General features: G+C 35.7%; 1 protein-coding gene across 5 annotated transcripts in view; it reads left to right on the forward strand.

Moving 5' to 3' along the window:
- cnbd1 (cyclic nucleotide binding domain containing 1) overlaps positions 1-14,909 on the forward strand; it is a 57,300-nt gene that overhangs the window by 30,735 nt on the left and 11,656 nt on the right. For all 5 annotated transcript variants that reach the window (XR_007182548.1, XM_048175106.1, XM_048175107.1 and 2 more), the window contains exons 7-11: positions 3,494-3,634; positions 4,033-4,165; positions 12,944-13,050; positions 13,228-13,378; positions 14,156-14,223. Coding sequence is in view for 4 of the 5 variants with exons in the window: in XM_048175106.1 (XP_048031063.1) it covers positions 3,494-3,634; positions 4,033-4,165; positions 12,944-13,050; positions 13,228-13,378; positions 14,156-14,223 (600 nt within the window). In the remaining variant the exon portion in view is untranslated. The remainder of the gene's footprint in view (positions 1-3,493; positions 3,635-4,032; positions 4,166-12,943; positions 13,051-13,227; positions 13,379-14,155; positions 14,224-14,909) is intronic.

Below are 14,909 nucleotides of genomic sequence, written 5' to 3' on the forward strand. Positions count from 1 at the left end.
ATTCAAGTTACGAAGAAAGTGTAAACAGGCGTCGTGTCAGTTAAGCTTTTTCCGTAAGTTGAATATGGAAGGCGTAGGGCGTAGCATAAGCTTTCTGAACTTTGAGTGTTTTACACTTACTTCGTATGTTGAATACGGAAGGTGGTCTGGTGGAAGCTAGATATTTTACTTCATAACTTGTTAAATATGGATATTTTTTCATACTGTTCACTGCCAATATAAGGCTTGAATGCATCAGGATATTTATTAATATATCTCTGATTGTGTTCATCAGAAAGAAGAAAGTCATTTACACTTAGGATGGCTTGAGGGTGAGTAAAGCTTGGGCTAATTTTTAATATAATGATCTCTGAGCTAGTTCATTATCACTATTGCCTTGTGACATGGTGCTCCAACATGCTGGAAAATGCATGGATCATCACCAAATTGCTACTGGATCGATGTCGCTCTTGCAGGACGTTTTAATACCATTCTTTATTCCTGGCAGTGGCAACCCCATACATGGATGGTCTCAGGATGCTTCACTTTTGGCACGACACACGACTCAAGGTGCCGTCCATCTTTTCTGCTCTGGACAATCGATTTTCCAGATGTCCCAAACAGTTGGAAGGGGGCTTCATCTGGGAAAATAATTTTTGCACCAGTCTTCTGCAGTCCAATCCTTGTATTTCCTGCAGAATTTCAGTCTGTTCTTGATATTTTTCTTGGAGATAAGTGGCTTCTTTGCTGCCCTTCTTGACTCCAGGCCATTGTCCAAAAGTCTTGGCCTCACTGTGCGTGCAGATGTGTCACACCCACCTGCTGCCAATATTGAACAAGTTCTGCACTTGTGGTGACATGACTCCTTAGCCAACTCCTCAGGAGAACATAGTCCTGGCTATTGCTGTACACTCTTGGATGTCCTGAAGCCTTCTTCACTGCAGTTGAACCTCTCTCCTTGAAGTTCTTGATGATCCGGTAAATGGTTCTTTCAGGTGCAATATTCTTTGCTGCAATTTCCTTGCATGTGACATGCCAAGTGATGATGACAACACATCTTTCTTTGGAAGTAACCAAGAGCACAATGATTCGAACCACTTCTTTTATAGCAATCAGTCTGCTCTTATAATCCAATCCTGACTAGCACTTGTTCACATTTTCCCATGTGCTGATGATATGATTAATGCAATGATGTTAGCTGGTCATTTTGTGCCAGGGCCAAAAAACAGTGAAATTTGGGTTTTTGTGATAAAGTTCACTCTGATCACTCTGCACAATAATCTAGAAACAATATGAATTAACACCACAGCAACTGAAGCAGCAAACTTTGCAAAACACAACATTTATGGCCATGGCTATACAGTGAAGGTCTGCTCACACCAAGAATGAAAACTATAATGATAACTGTATTAGCATCAACACCAAATGACAATAATGTTATGTTTATTCGAAGTGTGCTGCTGTGGTTATGATTTTGCAGTGCACACTTTCAAATTGGATAAATTTTGATTGGCTGTCAATGCTTTTTCTTTTATCTTTCATCAGCTGGACAAAAACATCCCTTTACTAGAAAAGTGTGATTCTTTTGGATTGACTTGGTAAATTTATGTAATTTCATTTAAAGTTCATTTTTAATGTTGTGGTCACAGTTGTTCACAACAGGCCTACCTTAATTAAGTAATATACTCAAAAAAATAACTCTTTGAACGAACATAAAAAAATCATGGAAAGGATTTCCACATGATTAAGTTGCTTTATTTCAGCATTATGCAATTCTGTTATTCCAATTTAATGTACTTACGTTGGGTCAACTTAATTTATTAAGGTTGATTCAACTTATTTACTATGGTTGGGCACAGCTTGACAAAACAACTGACTAAGGAAGAATCTATGTAAAATAGTTATGTCCAACTTACTCAATTCAATCATGGACAGTGGTTCCACATGACTGAGACAAGTAAAATCCAATAGAATCAACCATGTTAAATTGACTAGAATCAATTGTGTTCATTTAAAATAAAATAAATAAAAAGCAGTAAATAAAAAATAAATTGTTTTCATATACATTGATTTTTACAATTAATTCTTCTTGTTTAATTTGTGATGTTCTGTGTTAGAAATCTAGATGTGATACTGGATTCATCCTAAATTGCCTAAATTGATCATAAGTCCATGGTGGCAATGATTTTAAAATCAACATAGGCTTACAATGCTTTTGGGAAATGCAACCCAGAGCACTACCACAGTGATTACTTTCTTATTAAAGGTGCTAAAGAGGATTTTTTGTTTTATACATTTTTGCAATATTACTTGAAACTGTCTTTACTAACTGATAAAAGACTATTTATTAGGTGCACTGAAAGTAATAATATTAATATACATCATCTGTGCACGAGGTAGGGCCTTAAAAACATCAGCCAATCGTTTACGCGATCATCGCGTAAACGATTGGCCCTCTGGCTTGTCAATCACTGCCATGCTTAAACGCGTCCAGTCAGAGCCAGTTGCTTTCAGTCTGCGATTACAGTCGGTGTTCAAATTCCATGTGAAAGTATATAAATCTGCTTCAGGAGCAGGAAACAATCGCTGTATGTTGAGCAGTCTTAGAATGTTTTAGCTAGTCGTTAAATGTGTGCCCGGCTTAATAACACAGCGAATGCCGGTGGTAAACACTCGTGTTCCGATACTCGTGCAAGAGTTTTGGGAGGCGTTCCCTCTAAATGAGCTGTGAAGGAGGGGGGTTGTTCTTACCCATGCGCTCATTTCAAAAACTCAGTCGACAAAAAGAACCTCTTTAGCACCTTTAAAGTAATTTGAAAGTTTGTTAGCAGGTCCTCAACCCAAGCACAAGTGCAACAATTCACCACAACGGTAACCCTAAAACTATTAATTAACAGAAACTTTTAAATACCAACATAATAGAACAGTAAACATTAAAAAGTCTTTCCATTTTCTCATCTTCCTAAAAACTGCTTAAAATAACACATTATTTGAACATTTACACTACTAGTTCAGCCCCTTTGCAAAGCATGATGGGAAGTGAAAATCCTGTTTGATTGAGTCCTGGTTGGGTTTACTTGATTGAAACATGTTATTCCAATATGAAAACATCAAGTTAAGTCAAAGAGTAATCATTTCAAGTCAATTTAACATGAATCAATCACATTTAATACCAGAAACCTGATACAATGGTGTTGAATCAAAATAAATTGTTTAAATAAAGTGAACAGCATCAAAAAAAATTTTTTTGAGTGTATTGTAGAATATTTATGTATAGTTAAGTGCTTAATTCAACCATTTCTTTAAAGAAAACTAGTAGAAATAATTCATTGTAATGTGGCAGTTTGTTCCATCACACAAAAGTATTGCATCCAATAGTGAAGCTTGTCAAAATTAGAAACGATAACCAACACGTTGCAGGGCCAATTAAGTAAATAAGTAAATATCCCTGAGTTCTGTCCTCTTGATCAACATTTTGAAAAGGTTTTCATACAGTGTACTGAATTTGGTCTAGATTGCAGCCGGAGGATCTTTTGGATCCTGTGAACTTGTAAATGCTGTAGATGGAGATGCCAACAGCATCCAGTGTGTCCTGACACTCGAGACCTGCGAGATTCTCAAAATATCTCGCTCTGGCTACGAGAAAGTAAAAAAGGTACGGCAGCGTGTTACACCTCATATAACACAAAAGACAAATGTCCTTTGCAAACCAAAAACTAGGGATGCACATATATTTTACATGATAGATTTTGTATGAAGATATTTGTAGATTTAGATGTTATTGCTGATAGATAAAGATTACATCTCACATTGTTTTTAAATTCATTAATGTTTTTAAGATTAACTTTGAGCGTTAGATAATGACAAAGATAATCTACATGTAAAAATAGGGCAAATGAGCATGCACAGTTAAATATCCAATTACAGGTATTATCCAATATCTAATACCAGCCAATAACCGATATGGTACTGATTTATAGTGCATCCCTAGCTACTTTATGTGTCCTAAAATTATACCACCACTGAGACAATGTCCTCTATTGTTATTTGTAGGATATACTGGCACAGGACCATCAAGTTAAAGTGTCTTTGATCCAGGGTTGCCAGCTGTACCTTCACTGGCCAAAGCTCTCCATCAACCACCTGGTCGACAGCATTCAGCTAAAAACATTCCCTGCTAATCAAGGTAAGTGGGAGTCTTGATTGAATACGTTGTCACAATGAATCACTGTGACTTCTAACACGCTTTAGTTTAGTTTTGTTCTGTTGACTGATGCTTAGCACCTGGATGCCATAATGGTTTTCCTCACTTAGTTCGATACTCGACACGTTTGCCCCTAAATAAATGTGTTCATGGATGGAGAGCACTCGAATATGATTAGAGAAAATACAAGCTGCTCCATTACCCCACACAGCTGACTTTAATTACCAGGACGGCTGCTTTTACACCTCATTTGGGAAATATCGAAACCCAGATATTCATTTAGGTGCATATGTTTATGTGTGTGTCATTGCGGGAGAGCTCAAATTGTGTTTGCATGTCTGATTTCACTAAACTTGAGCTGTAGTATGCATCGAAAGACTTTGTATATGCATGTGAATGAATCTGAATTGAACACAAAATCTGGTAGGCTGTTCAATCTCAGTTCCTGTCCTGGAGCTGACAAGCAGGCATATGGTGTGCTGTGGTTGCACTGAGATATTGGGCGGAGATCAGCTATCATGGCTGAAATCTTTATTTAGTTGCCGGAATCTCTCCTCTTCCGTGGCTGCATCCCATTATCCCTATCCTCCCTCCAATTATACGTCTTCATTCGGATCTTCCTTTTTAATGAAAGGCTTCGGCTTTTAAGTACAAAGTTAGTCTGTTTTCTTTCAAGACACTTCTAAGTGAGATCATTCCATGATGGACCACATCTTCAAATGGGTTTTTGTGTAAAATGTGCAAACACTTAAACGCAAAATCATGGTTCATAATCATACGCTAATATCTAACTCCTATAATTGTGTGTGTATATATATATATATATTTCAGATATTATATATATTTTTTAAATAAATAGCCATTTAATTAGCCATAACTGGTTTAACATGTTAAGTTGACACCACTAAAATATTTATTTATTTCAAGTTTTTAATATAATATATATTTTAATATTTAATACATATAATATATATATATATTATATAAGACAGATATTATATTTTAAATAATTAGCCATTTAATTAGCAGTTTATCATGTTGACACCACTAAAATATATATTTATATATATACCCCTGTTAAATTGAGACCCCTAAAATATCTAATACAATAATGTTATGTATTTATAGTGTAATATAAAATAATATATAATAATATAAGTAAGCAATAAGGTACTCGAGGCTGTGCTGTATCGTGAATAAGTTACGGCTGAAGGGTGTTGTTAGGCACGACGCGAAGCGGAGTTCCTGCAACCCCTTCAGCCGTGACTTATTCACGATACAGCACTAGCCTCGAGTACCTTATTGCTTTTATAAAACGGTTACCACACAATACGAATATTTAAGCCAAAAATATGTATCAATGCAACTTTCATGAAGTAAACTTTAACTAATAGCCTTCCTTCCGCTGGAAAAAATAGTCCCTGACCGTGAACAGCAACAGAAGTTACATTATTACGCCATTAGATGGCGGCAAAGACTGTCTTTATGAGTGTGTCAGTCAGTAGCGAAGAACTTTACATTGATAAGACTGAATTTTTGTGAACACGGAACAAGACGCAACTGACAAATGCTTTGACTAGTGCTGTCAGTCACGGGAAAACCCCTTAACTGTTAAAAGGACAAGATAATACATCTGACTTTTTTTTATTATGAACATAGGACTGACCTGAAGGAAAATGTTAAATCTGAATGCAGGTAATAAACTCCCTCAATCTAGCTCTTTCTCACAATACTCTTCTAGTTTTACATAATACAGTAAGCTTCAATTCACTTTATGTTGCTAAGAGTGGTTGCTAAGGGTGTTGTGTAGTGATACACAGAACTGTTGGGTGAAGCGGTCATAGCAGTGTTTTATCGTGAATAATGTGACCAATCAGAATCAAGGACAGAAACTAACCATAATATAATATAATATAATATAATATAATATAATATAATATAATATAATATAATATAATATAATATAATATAATATAATATAATATAATATAATATAATAACAGGCAAGAAACCTGAAATATGTTAAGGTGAAATTATTAAATTTGAACAACTACAAACAAATTGCTTGCATAACTATTCATTAGAGGCCCAAATTCCAATGTGACTGCACTGGGGTTTTGTCCTTTGCAGAATGAAACCTGGTTGTATGTATCAGCGCTCACAGTTTATCTGGCTCGGCCGAGGGTTGGGCTATCATATCATGGCTGTTCTTTATCAAACGGAGAGAGAGAGACCTATGGAACGAGATGTGATTAGAGAGGAAGACAGGTGTGTGGGAGAGGAGATTGATTGGCTCTTATCTGAGTGAGCAGCCGACAGCTGATGGATGGGCGAGAACACTGATCATTTCAGATGGCAGAGAGGTGGCTATTCTTGAACCAACTTCATCAGGAAATGCTGTATTTCATCCAACAGGCATCATCAACATGGTCACTTGGCATAACACAAGTTTTTTGTGAATAAATACACTAGGCCTGTCAATTGATTACAGATCAAACTGAAGTAAATCAAATAAAATAATGGTCATAGATAACAGCTTGTCAGTATTTGCAAAATGAAGATAATTCAAACGTTGTGGCAGATGAGTAATTAATTGAACAGACATTAAAAATGTGGCTCTAGACGTCATTAAATTGACATTTTTGGCCGTTTGCTAAATGCTTTGTTCTTTTTCATTGTCTCACACTAAAAAGTTTTTTAAACATGAGAATCTGTACTAAACTGTTCCAGCTCTGATGGGTTGGGAAATTTCTAATTAGAAAAGGGTGTGATTTCATACATGTTTTTTAAAGGTGCCCTAGAATTAAAAATTTAATTTATCTTGGCATAGTTAAATAACAAGAGTTCAGTACATGGAAATGACATACAGTGACTCTCAAACTCCATTGTTTCCTCCTTCTTATATAAATCTCATTTGTTTAAAAGACCTCCGATGAACAGGCGAATCTCAACATAACAGTCGGGATCATTAATATGTACGCCCCCTCTGGATCTGTGCACAGCTGAATCATCAGACTAGGTAAGCAAGCAAGAACAATAGCGAAAAATGGCAGATGGAGTAATAATAACTGACATGATCCATGATTACATGATATTTTTAGTGATATTTGTAAACTGTCTTTCTAAATGTTTCGTTAGCATGTTGCTAATGTACTTTTAAATGTGGTTAAAGTTACCATCGTTTATTACTATATTCATGGAGACAAGAGCCATCGCTATTTTCATTTTTAAACACTTACAGTCTGTATAATGCATAAACACAACTTCATTCTTTATAAATCTCTCCAACAGTGTGTAATGTTAGCTTGAGCCACGGAGCACTATCAAACTCATTCAGAATCAATGTAAATACCATACTTACGCGATTAGACATGCTGCATGATGAACACTTTGTAAAGATCCATTTTGAGGGTTATATTAGCTGTGTGAACTTTGTTTATGCTGGTTAAGGCAAGCGTGAGCTCCGGGGGAGGGGAGCACGAGATTTAAAGGGGCCGCAGCCTGAATCGGCGCATATTTAATGATGCCCCAAAATAGGCAATTAAAAAAATGAATTAAAAAAAATCTATGGGGTATTTTGAGCTGAAACTTCACAGACACATTCAGGGAACACCTTAGACTTATATTACATCTTTTAAAAAGACGTCCTATGGCACCTTTAAACACTTAATTTTATTATTATTATATTTTGTATTTTATATAATAATTGATAGGGTAAAACCAATGCCGTCGTTAATGTTCATATCACTGTGTATCAAGTGCTAAGTAAGCCTCTGGAGTTAAAATTCAGATATGGTAATAGTCGTTTAGTTTCCAACATGTGCTATAAGCGGTAGACCAATCACAACAGACTGGGGCAACTGACCAATCAGAGCAGAGAAGGCTCTTGGAAATAAGGCATTTAGAGAGACTGAATCTTTATCGAACCTTTTCAGACACTGTGAGAAAAGAAGTGATACTGCAATGTATAATATGAGAAAATATTAGTGATTTTGACCTTGGATGCATGAAAACCTATTGTAAGAGACTTCCAAAACAGAATTAGGAACCTTCAAAATCATAATAGGGGATCAGTGGAGTGTGTGTTTGGAGGTGATCGTATGGTGTGAACTCATGCACTTTTACACTTACATTGCACAATGTTCAGCACCTTGGATAGCAGCACTACATGTGAACACGGCTAACAGGTGTGAGAATGACGATAACTCACACGTGAACATGATGTACTCATTGAGTGCTAGCGTCCCAGATCGGGAAGCATGCAGAGGAGGAAACCACTAATGGGTTTTCCCTTTGGATGACTCCTTGTGGACCAAACTTGACCGCCTAACAACCCGTGACCACCCTGCCTCAGCAAAGCCACTGTCCTCATTTGAACTTCCTCCTGACTGTGATGTATAACCTAACAGCCTTGATCCAGAGGCCACTGCACTTCCCTGTTTAGCTGTCTGACAGGTCAGCTAAACCACAAACTTCAAACCATTAACACTTTCCTTTCCATTACAGTCTTGCCTTCTTAGTGGCACCCAACTGCACTTGTTTCTGTACTTGTTTCTGTAGTAAATATCTTGTTTTAAAGATATTTTATTGGAAAGTAGAGAATAAAACTTAAGAAAATAGTGAAAATCATTTGTTGTTTTTGTGTAGAGAGATTGTTAAAGGTGATCCAGAGAGAGGGACAGTTACTGTGCATGATGGGAACAGAGTGTGGACAGATGTATATTGATTCATCTCCATGCTAAATAGTTGTGTCATCTGATTTTGGCCCACTGTAAGAATAGTCTCATGTCTCTTTCTCCCTTCTCCCCCAGTCTTTTTCTATTTCTCCCCTTAAACAAACATGTCATTGAAGATCAGAAGTGAAATCACTGCTCCATTAGTTCATCAGTCTGTGGGCTACTCAGGACGTCTCAGTTTGCCCCTCCAGAGACATGAGCTGTAAACCGTAATATCTTTTGTTCTACTGCAGGATCATGCCAAACAAAAGCCTGTTGTCTCCAGCGCTGGACTGCGTCACCCTGCGTCCACAGCTGTCCTGTTCTCATTCACTCTGGCCTGGACTGCCACCCCTAGGCTATGAATCCAGTCAGGTCCAGGTTTTTCTAGCCATCTTTCTTTACATCATGTTCCATGGCTGGACTTGCAGTCCAAACATCAAGTCCAGCATGACTGTTTTTGATTATCTGAGCAGAAGTTTACCGATCTGTTGCTGTTTGGCCCACCCAGTCAGAGAGAATATCTACTGATGGCGTCAATGTTTATGGTAACATTTAATCACCCAGAACTATTTTTTTTTTTCTTTAAAGAGATTTTCTACCCTTGACTTCTGATTTTATCATATGTAGATCAGTTCACAGTTTTATCACTTTCACTTTCAAGTCTATAAGAAAACTTCTATTCAAAGGTTTGGGGTCAATATGATTTTTTAAATGTTTTTGAAAGAATCTCTTGTTCTCACCAAAGCTGCATTTATTTGATCAAGTAAAAACAGTAATATTGTAAAATATTATTGCAATTTAAAATAACAGTTTTCTATTTGAATATATTTTGAAATGTAATTTATTCATGTGATGCAAAGCTGAATTTTCAGCATCATTACTCCAGTCTTCAGTGTCACGTGATCCTTCAGAAATCATTCTAATATGCTGATTTGATGCTCAAGAAACATTTATGATTATTATCAATGTGGAAAACTGTTCTGCCGCTTAATTCTGTTGTTAAATATAGCTTAATATTATGTTGAAAACAGTTGTGCTGCTCTATTTTTATGAAACCATGATAGTTTTCAGGATTATTTGATGAACAGAAAATTCAAAAGAACAAAAGATTTATTTGAAAAAAAAAATATATATATTTTTTTTGTAATGTAAAAGTAATGTCTTTACTGTCACTTTTGATCAATTTAATACATCCTTGCTAAAAGGATATATATATAATTATTATTATTATTATTATTATTATTGTTGTTCTTATGACATTGGGATTACTTTTATTGTATATTTATGTTTGTTTTTGGGCCGTTTTTTTAATCTTTTTTGTCTTAAATCCTGCCAGTGATGGTGAATTGAAAAAATATACCACCATAAAAATTTCTTACAGGCCATGAATCGGTATCGGAATTTTGCATAATTTTTTATTAAAATTCCATATTTTGGGTCTTATCACTATGGGATTTTTAAAGTAATATTGCTAAAGTATGGAGAGAAAATCTGCTGTTGGAAGAGTATAGTTACATAACAGATTAATAGTTTTATGGTGTTCCACAGGACTAATTGTGTTGTGCAGTACAGAAATGCAGAACTCTGGATGTTAATGCCCTGCGGGAGGAGGCGTGACTGCGGTGTGTTCATCTAAGAAGACAAACGGCGTGTACCAGAGCCTGCTGTGATTTCCCAAGTGATCCAGACATTTGCTTTTTAATGGCTTGTGAAGACATGCGGAGTGGGCGAATAATATAGTAACGGCAGTTTTGCTTTGAAAAGAGGGAGAGTGTGAAGGATGAGATTAAAAACTCGGTGTTGAAACACGACTTCCTCCTGCCTCAAACACTTCTGAAGTGGAGGCCTGGGTTCTGTCACCGGTCAGACAAATGGACTCTGCTTGTCCCGCTCCCTGCTTCACAGAGATGGGATTTACCTGTCAAAGCTGATATACAGTGTTTCCCCCTGATGTTAAAGGCTCACTGTAAATCAATTTAATCCTCACCTCCACAAACCAACCTCAGGTTTGTCACAATAAGAAATAATCCACCGTTTTTGGGGCTGCTGCCAAAACATAGATTACTTCTGTCGTAAATAGTCTGTATCTTTTTTCCTCATTCTTTCCTGCCTGGGTCTCTTCTGGTTTACATTGAGATGCATTTATTACAGTGGGGAATGCTTTTGCATGGCACCTGATGCATTGTGCGACAGACAATTAAGGGTGCTTTCCCACTGAATTGAAGTATATTGCTGTGTTTAGAATAAAATACTAGTGTACCATTTGCTACATACTGCACAGTATGTTAGAAATAGTATCTAAAACAGTATTGAGTTGTTGTCTATGGAAGCTTGTTTCTGCCACTAAATAAAAAAAGATAATTGTGACTTTTTAACTCACAATTCAGACTTTTTTTCTCAGAATTGTGAGTTATAAAGTCAGAATTGTGTGATATAAAGTCAGAATTTCGAGATATAAAGTCACAATTCTGACTTTTTTTCTCGCAATTGCGAGTTTTCGTCACACAATTCTGACTTTGACTCGCAATTCTGACTTTTTTTCTCAGAATTGCAAGATATAAACTCAAAATTTTATTTTATTTACATAATTTCGCAATAATGTTCAATTGTGATGGGTAAAAAGTTTATAACTTGCAGTTCTGACTTTATAAGACGCAATTGTGAGTTTATATCATGCAATTCTGACTATAACTCGCAACTGTGAGTTTATATCACTTCATTACATTGTGTTTAATTCAGCAAATAGTGTCCAGTTATCGTCGCTCAATATATATATATTTTTCTGCTTTTTAAATAGCATTTTAACATTTTTTTGGAAGTTCAGTACAATAATAAATTAAGAAAAAATATATTAAAATTTGAGGTTAATATTGCGTTTGGTCCATTTATCACTGTGGAAATGGAAAGTAAAGTTGAGCGCATTGTATTGTGGGATACAGTATTCCATGCAGTGTACTCTGGTTACATACTACACATTTCAGCAAATATACAGTAGTAGGTCATTCAGGTGTTCCATACATTCCAAAAGTGTGCGACTATGTGCCACATGCATTCTGGATATTGTAATATATAATGTGCAGCATGCTTATGTAATATGTTTGTTGAAATTGTTTATTGATTACAATTTTAATTTAAGCTGTTTCCTGCCTAAGCAAATTCTTAAAGGTGCCATCAAACGTTTTTTTACAAGATGTAATATAAGTCTAAGGCGTCCCCTGAATGTGTCTGTGAAGTTTCAGCTCAAAATACCCCATAGATTTTTTTTAATTAATTTTTTTAACTGCCTATTTTGGGGCATCATTAGAAATGCGCCGATTCAGGTTGCGGCCCCTTTAAATGCTCATGCTCCCCCGCCCACGGAGTTTGCGCTTGCCTTAAACAGTGCATAAACAAAGTTTACACAACTAATATAACCCTCAAAATGGATCTTTACAAAGTGTTCGTCATGCATACTGCATGTATGCGTCGGATCATGTGAGTATAGTATTTATTTGGATGTTTACATTTGAATCTGAATGAGTTTGAGGTTTTGCTCCGTGGCTAAAACTAACGTGTGAAGATGTGTTTGTGCATTATACAGACTGCAAGTGTTTAAAAATTAAAATAGCGATGGCTCTCTTCTCTTTGCGAATACAGTAAGAAAATATCATGTTATCATGGATCATGTCAGTTATTATCGCTCCATCTGCCATTTGTCGCTATTGTCCTTGCTTGCTTACCTAGTCTGATGATTCAGCTGTGCACAGATCCAGATGTTAATACTGGCTGCCCTTGTCTAATGCCTTGATCATGGGCTGGCATATGCAAATATTGGGGGCGTACATATTAATGATCCCGACTGTTACGTAACAGTCGGTGTTATGTTGAGATTCGCCTGTTCTTCGGAGGTCTTTTAAACAAATGAGATTTATATAAGAAGGAGGAAACAATAGAGTTTGAGACTCACTGTATGTCATTTCCATGTACTGAACTCTTGTTATTCAACTATGCCAAGATAAATTCAATTTTTAATTCTAGGGCACCTTTAAATCTGTATTTACAGTGCTGGTGAAGGAGGGAAAGATCTGTCCATTTGTGGCCTTCATTGGACGTGGAGAATGTAACATCCTTCAGGGCGTGGCATCGTTGATAAAACCCGTTGACAAAAAGGTATCAAAACGAGCTTGAGGATTCTATATGCACAGCATCCATACAGTCATACTTTGAAAAGAAACATCAGTTAATGCATTTTCTTATTTTACTTCTTTTTCTGTCACAAACGATAGTGTAGATAGTGTTTAACGTACTTTTGTTCAGTGTAAAAGAGTGAAACTGTGTGAATTGCAGGGCTGCAGGATCAGATTCGTGTTAGTTGGTAAACTAGGTCCAAAGCAGTCATTTGGAGAGGTCAGCATCCTATTGAACCAGCCCTCCCCGTGTACTGTTATCACTGCCACTGAAGTTCATGGTGGAATCATTCAACCGGAATGTCTTAAAGGTCAGTCGCTACACTTTACTGCTTACTACCTGCACAGAGTAGGATAACCATGACATTACACCTCAGAGTTAATAGCTTTAAACTGGCATACTCGCAGTAAAACACATTGGCCTGGTTTCACAGACAGGGCTTAGATTAAGCCAGGATTATACCTTAGTTCAGTTAGGACATTTAAGTTCCTTTTATAAAAGAAAAGAAACATTACTGGTGTGCAAACAATGAACGCAGTGCAGAGATTCCATGTTTACGTCCGAACGCCGGCTCAGTATTGACCGACGCTGTTCACGTGAGCACCACGACGTATGCGCGTGATGCTGACGCAGGAGCCGGCCAATAATTAACTGTGTAGAAGACTGACAGGGAAAAGGAAAAATAATTAAATAAATTCGTTATTTTTGTTTTGTTTTTGCACACAAAAAGTATTCTCGTGGCATCATAACATTAAGGTTGAACCACTGTAGTCACGTGGACTATTTTAACAATGTCTTTAGTACTTCTCTGGACCTTGAATGTGATAATTACGTTGCTTTTTATGGGAGATAAAAAAACGTCTTGGATTTTATCAAAAATATCTTAATTTGTGTTCCAAAGATGATCAAAGGTCTAGCAGTTTTGGAACAACGTGAGGGAGAGTAATTAATGACAGAAATTTAATTTTTGGGTGAACTAACCCTTTAAGCCTAGTCTGTGAAACCGGGGGATTGAGTCTTCAGATAATTTAAGACATGTTTTGTATTCTGTTATTTATCTAAATGAGGTTTATTTACTCATATACAGGACTGGACTCAGTGACCACCTCTCTTATACTGCACACTGCACAACCAATGTGTGGAAAGCTCAGTGAGGTAAGAAAAAAGGAGACTCTTATGAAAAACATTGAGCAAAGAATTTAGAAATAAGCTTTCTTTTAGTAAATGAGTGTGAATTATTAACATATTATTATTATTATTATATATGTTTATTATAATATATTATATTATTATTTATAATAATAATAATAGTAATAATTATTTTTATTTTAGTTGTATTATTATTATTATTATAGATAATTCAATTCAAATAAAATATAATATTATTAATAAATATAAAAAATAAATATTATAATATAATAAAATCATTAATAAATATAAAAAATAAATATTATAATATAATAAAATCATTAATAAATATAAAAAATAAATGTTTAAAAAATATTAAAATGATTATCAATTTATTTGTATATTATTCATTTAATACATATTTAATATTACAACTTTTTTTTCATTGAATTTTCGTCAAAAATAACAGTATTTTGGATATATTATTTTCTGGCCAGCCATTAATATCAGTGCATCCCTAAAAGATTCTGAACATAGTCTCACAACAGAGTAATTTAATTTGTATTGTATCGTATTGTACCATATCCAAAAAATGGACTGCATTATTAGAGCATTCTGGGAAATGAAATGTTCTTCCAGCATAGTCCATAAAATGCAGACATAAGGTTGTTTCACCTTGAGGGCTGTTTGCTGCTTTTGTTTCTCATGTATGT

This window comes from Megalobrama amblycephala, linkage group LG22 (genome assembly GCF_018812025.1).
Source record: "Megalobrama amblycephala isolate DHTTF-2021 linkage group LG22, ASM1881202v1, whole genome shotgun sequence".
In the NCBI taxonomy this organism is placed as follows: Eukaryota; Metazoa; Chordata; class Actinopteri; order Cypriniformes; family Xenocyprididae; genus Megalobrama; species Megalobrama amblycephala.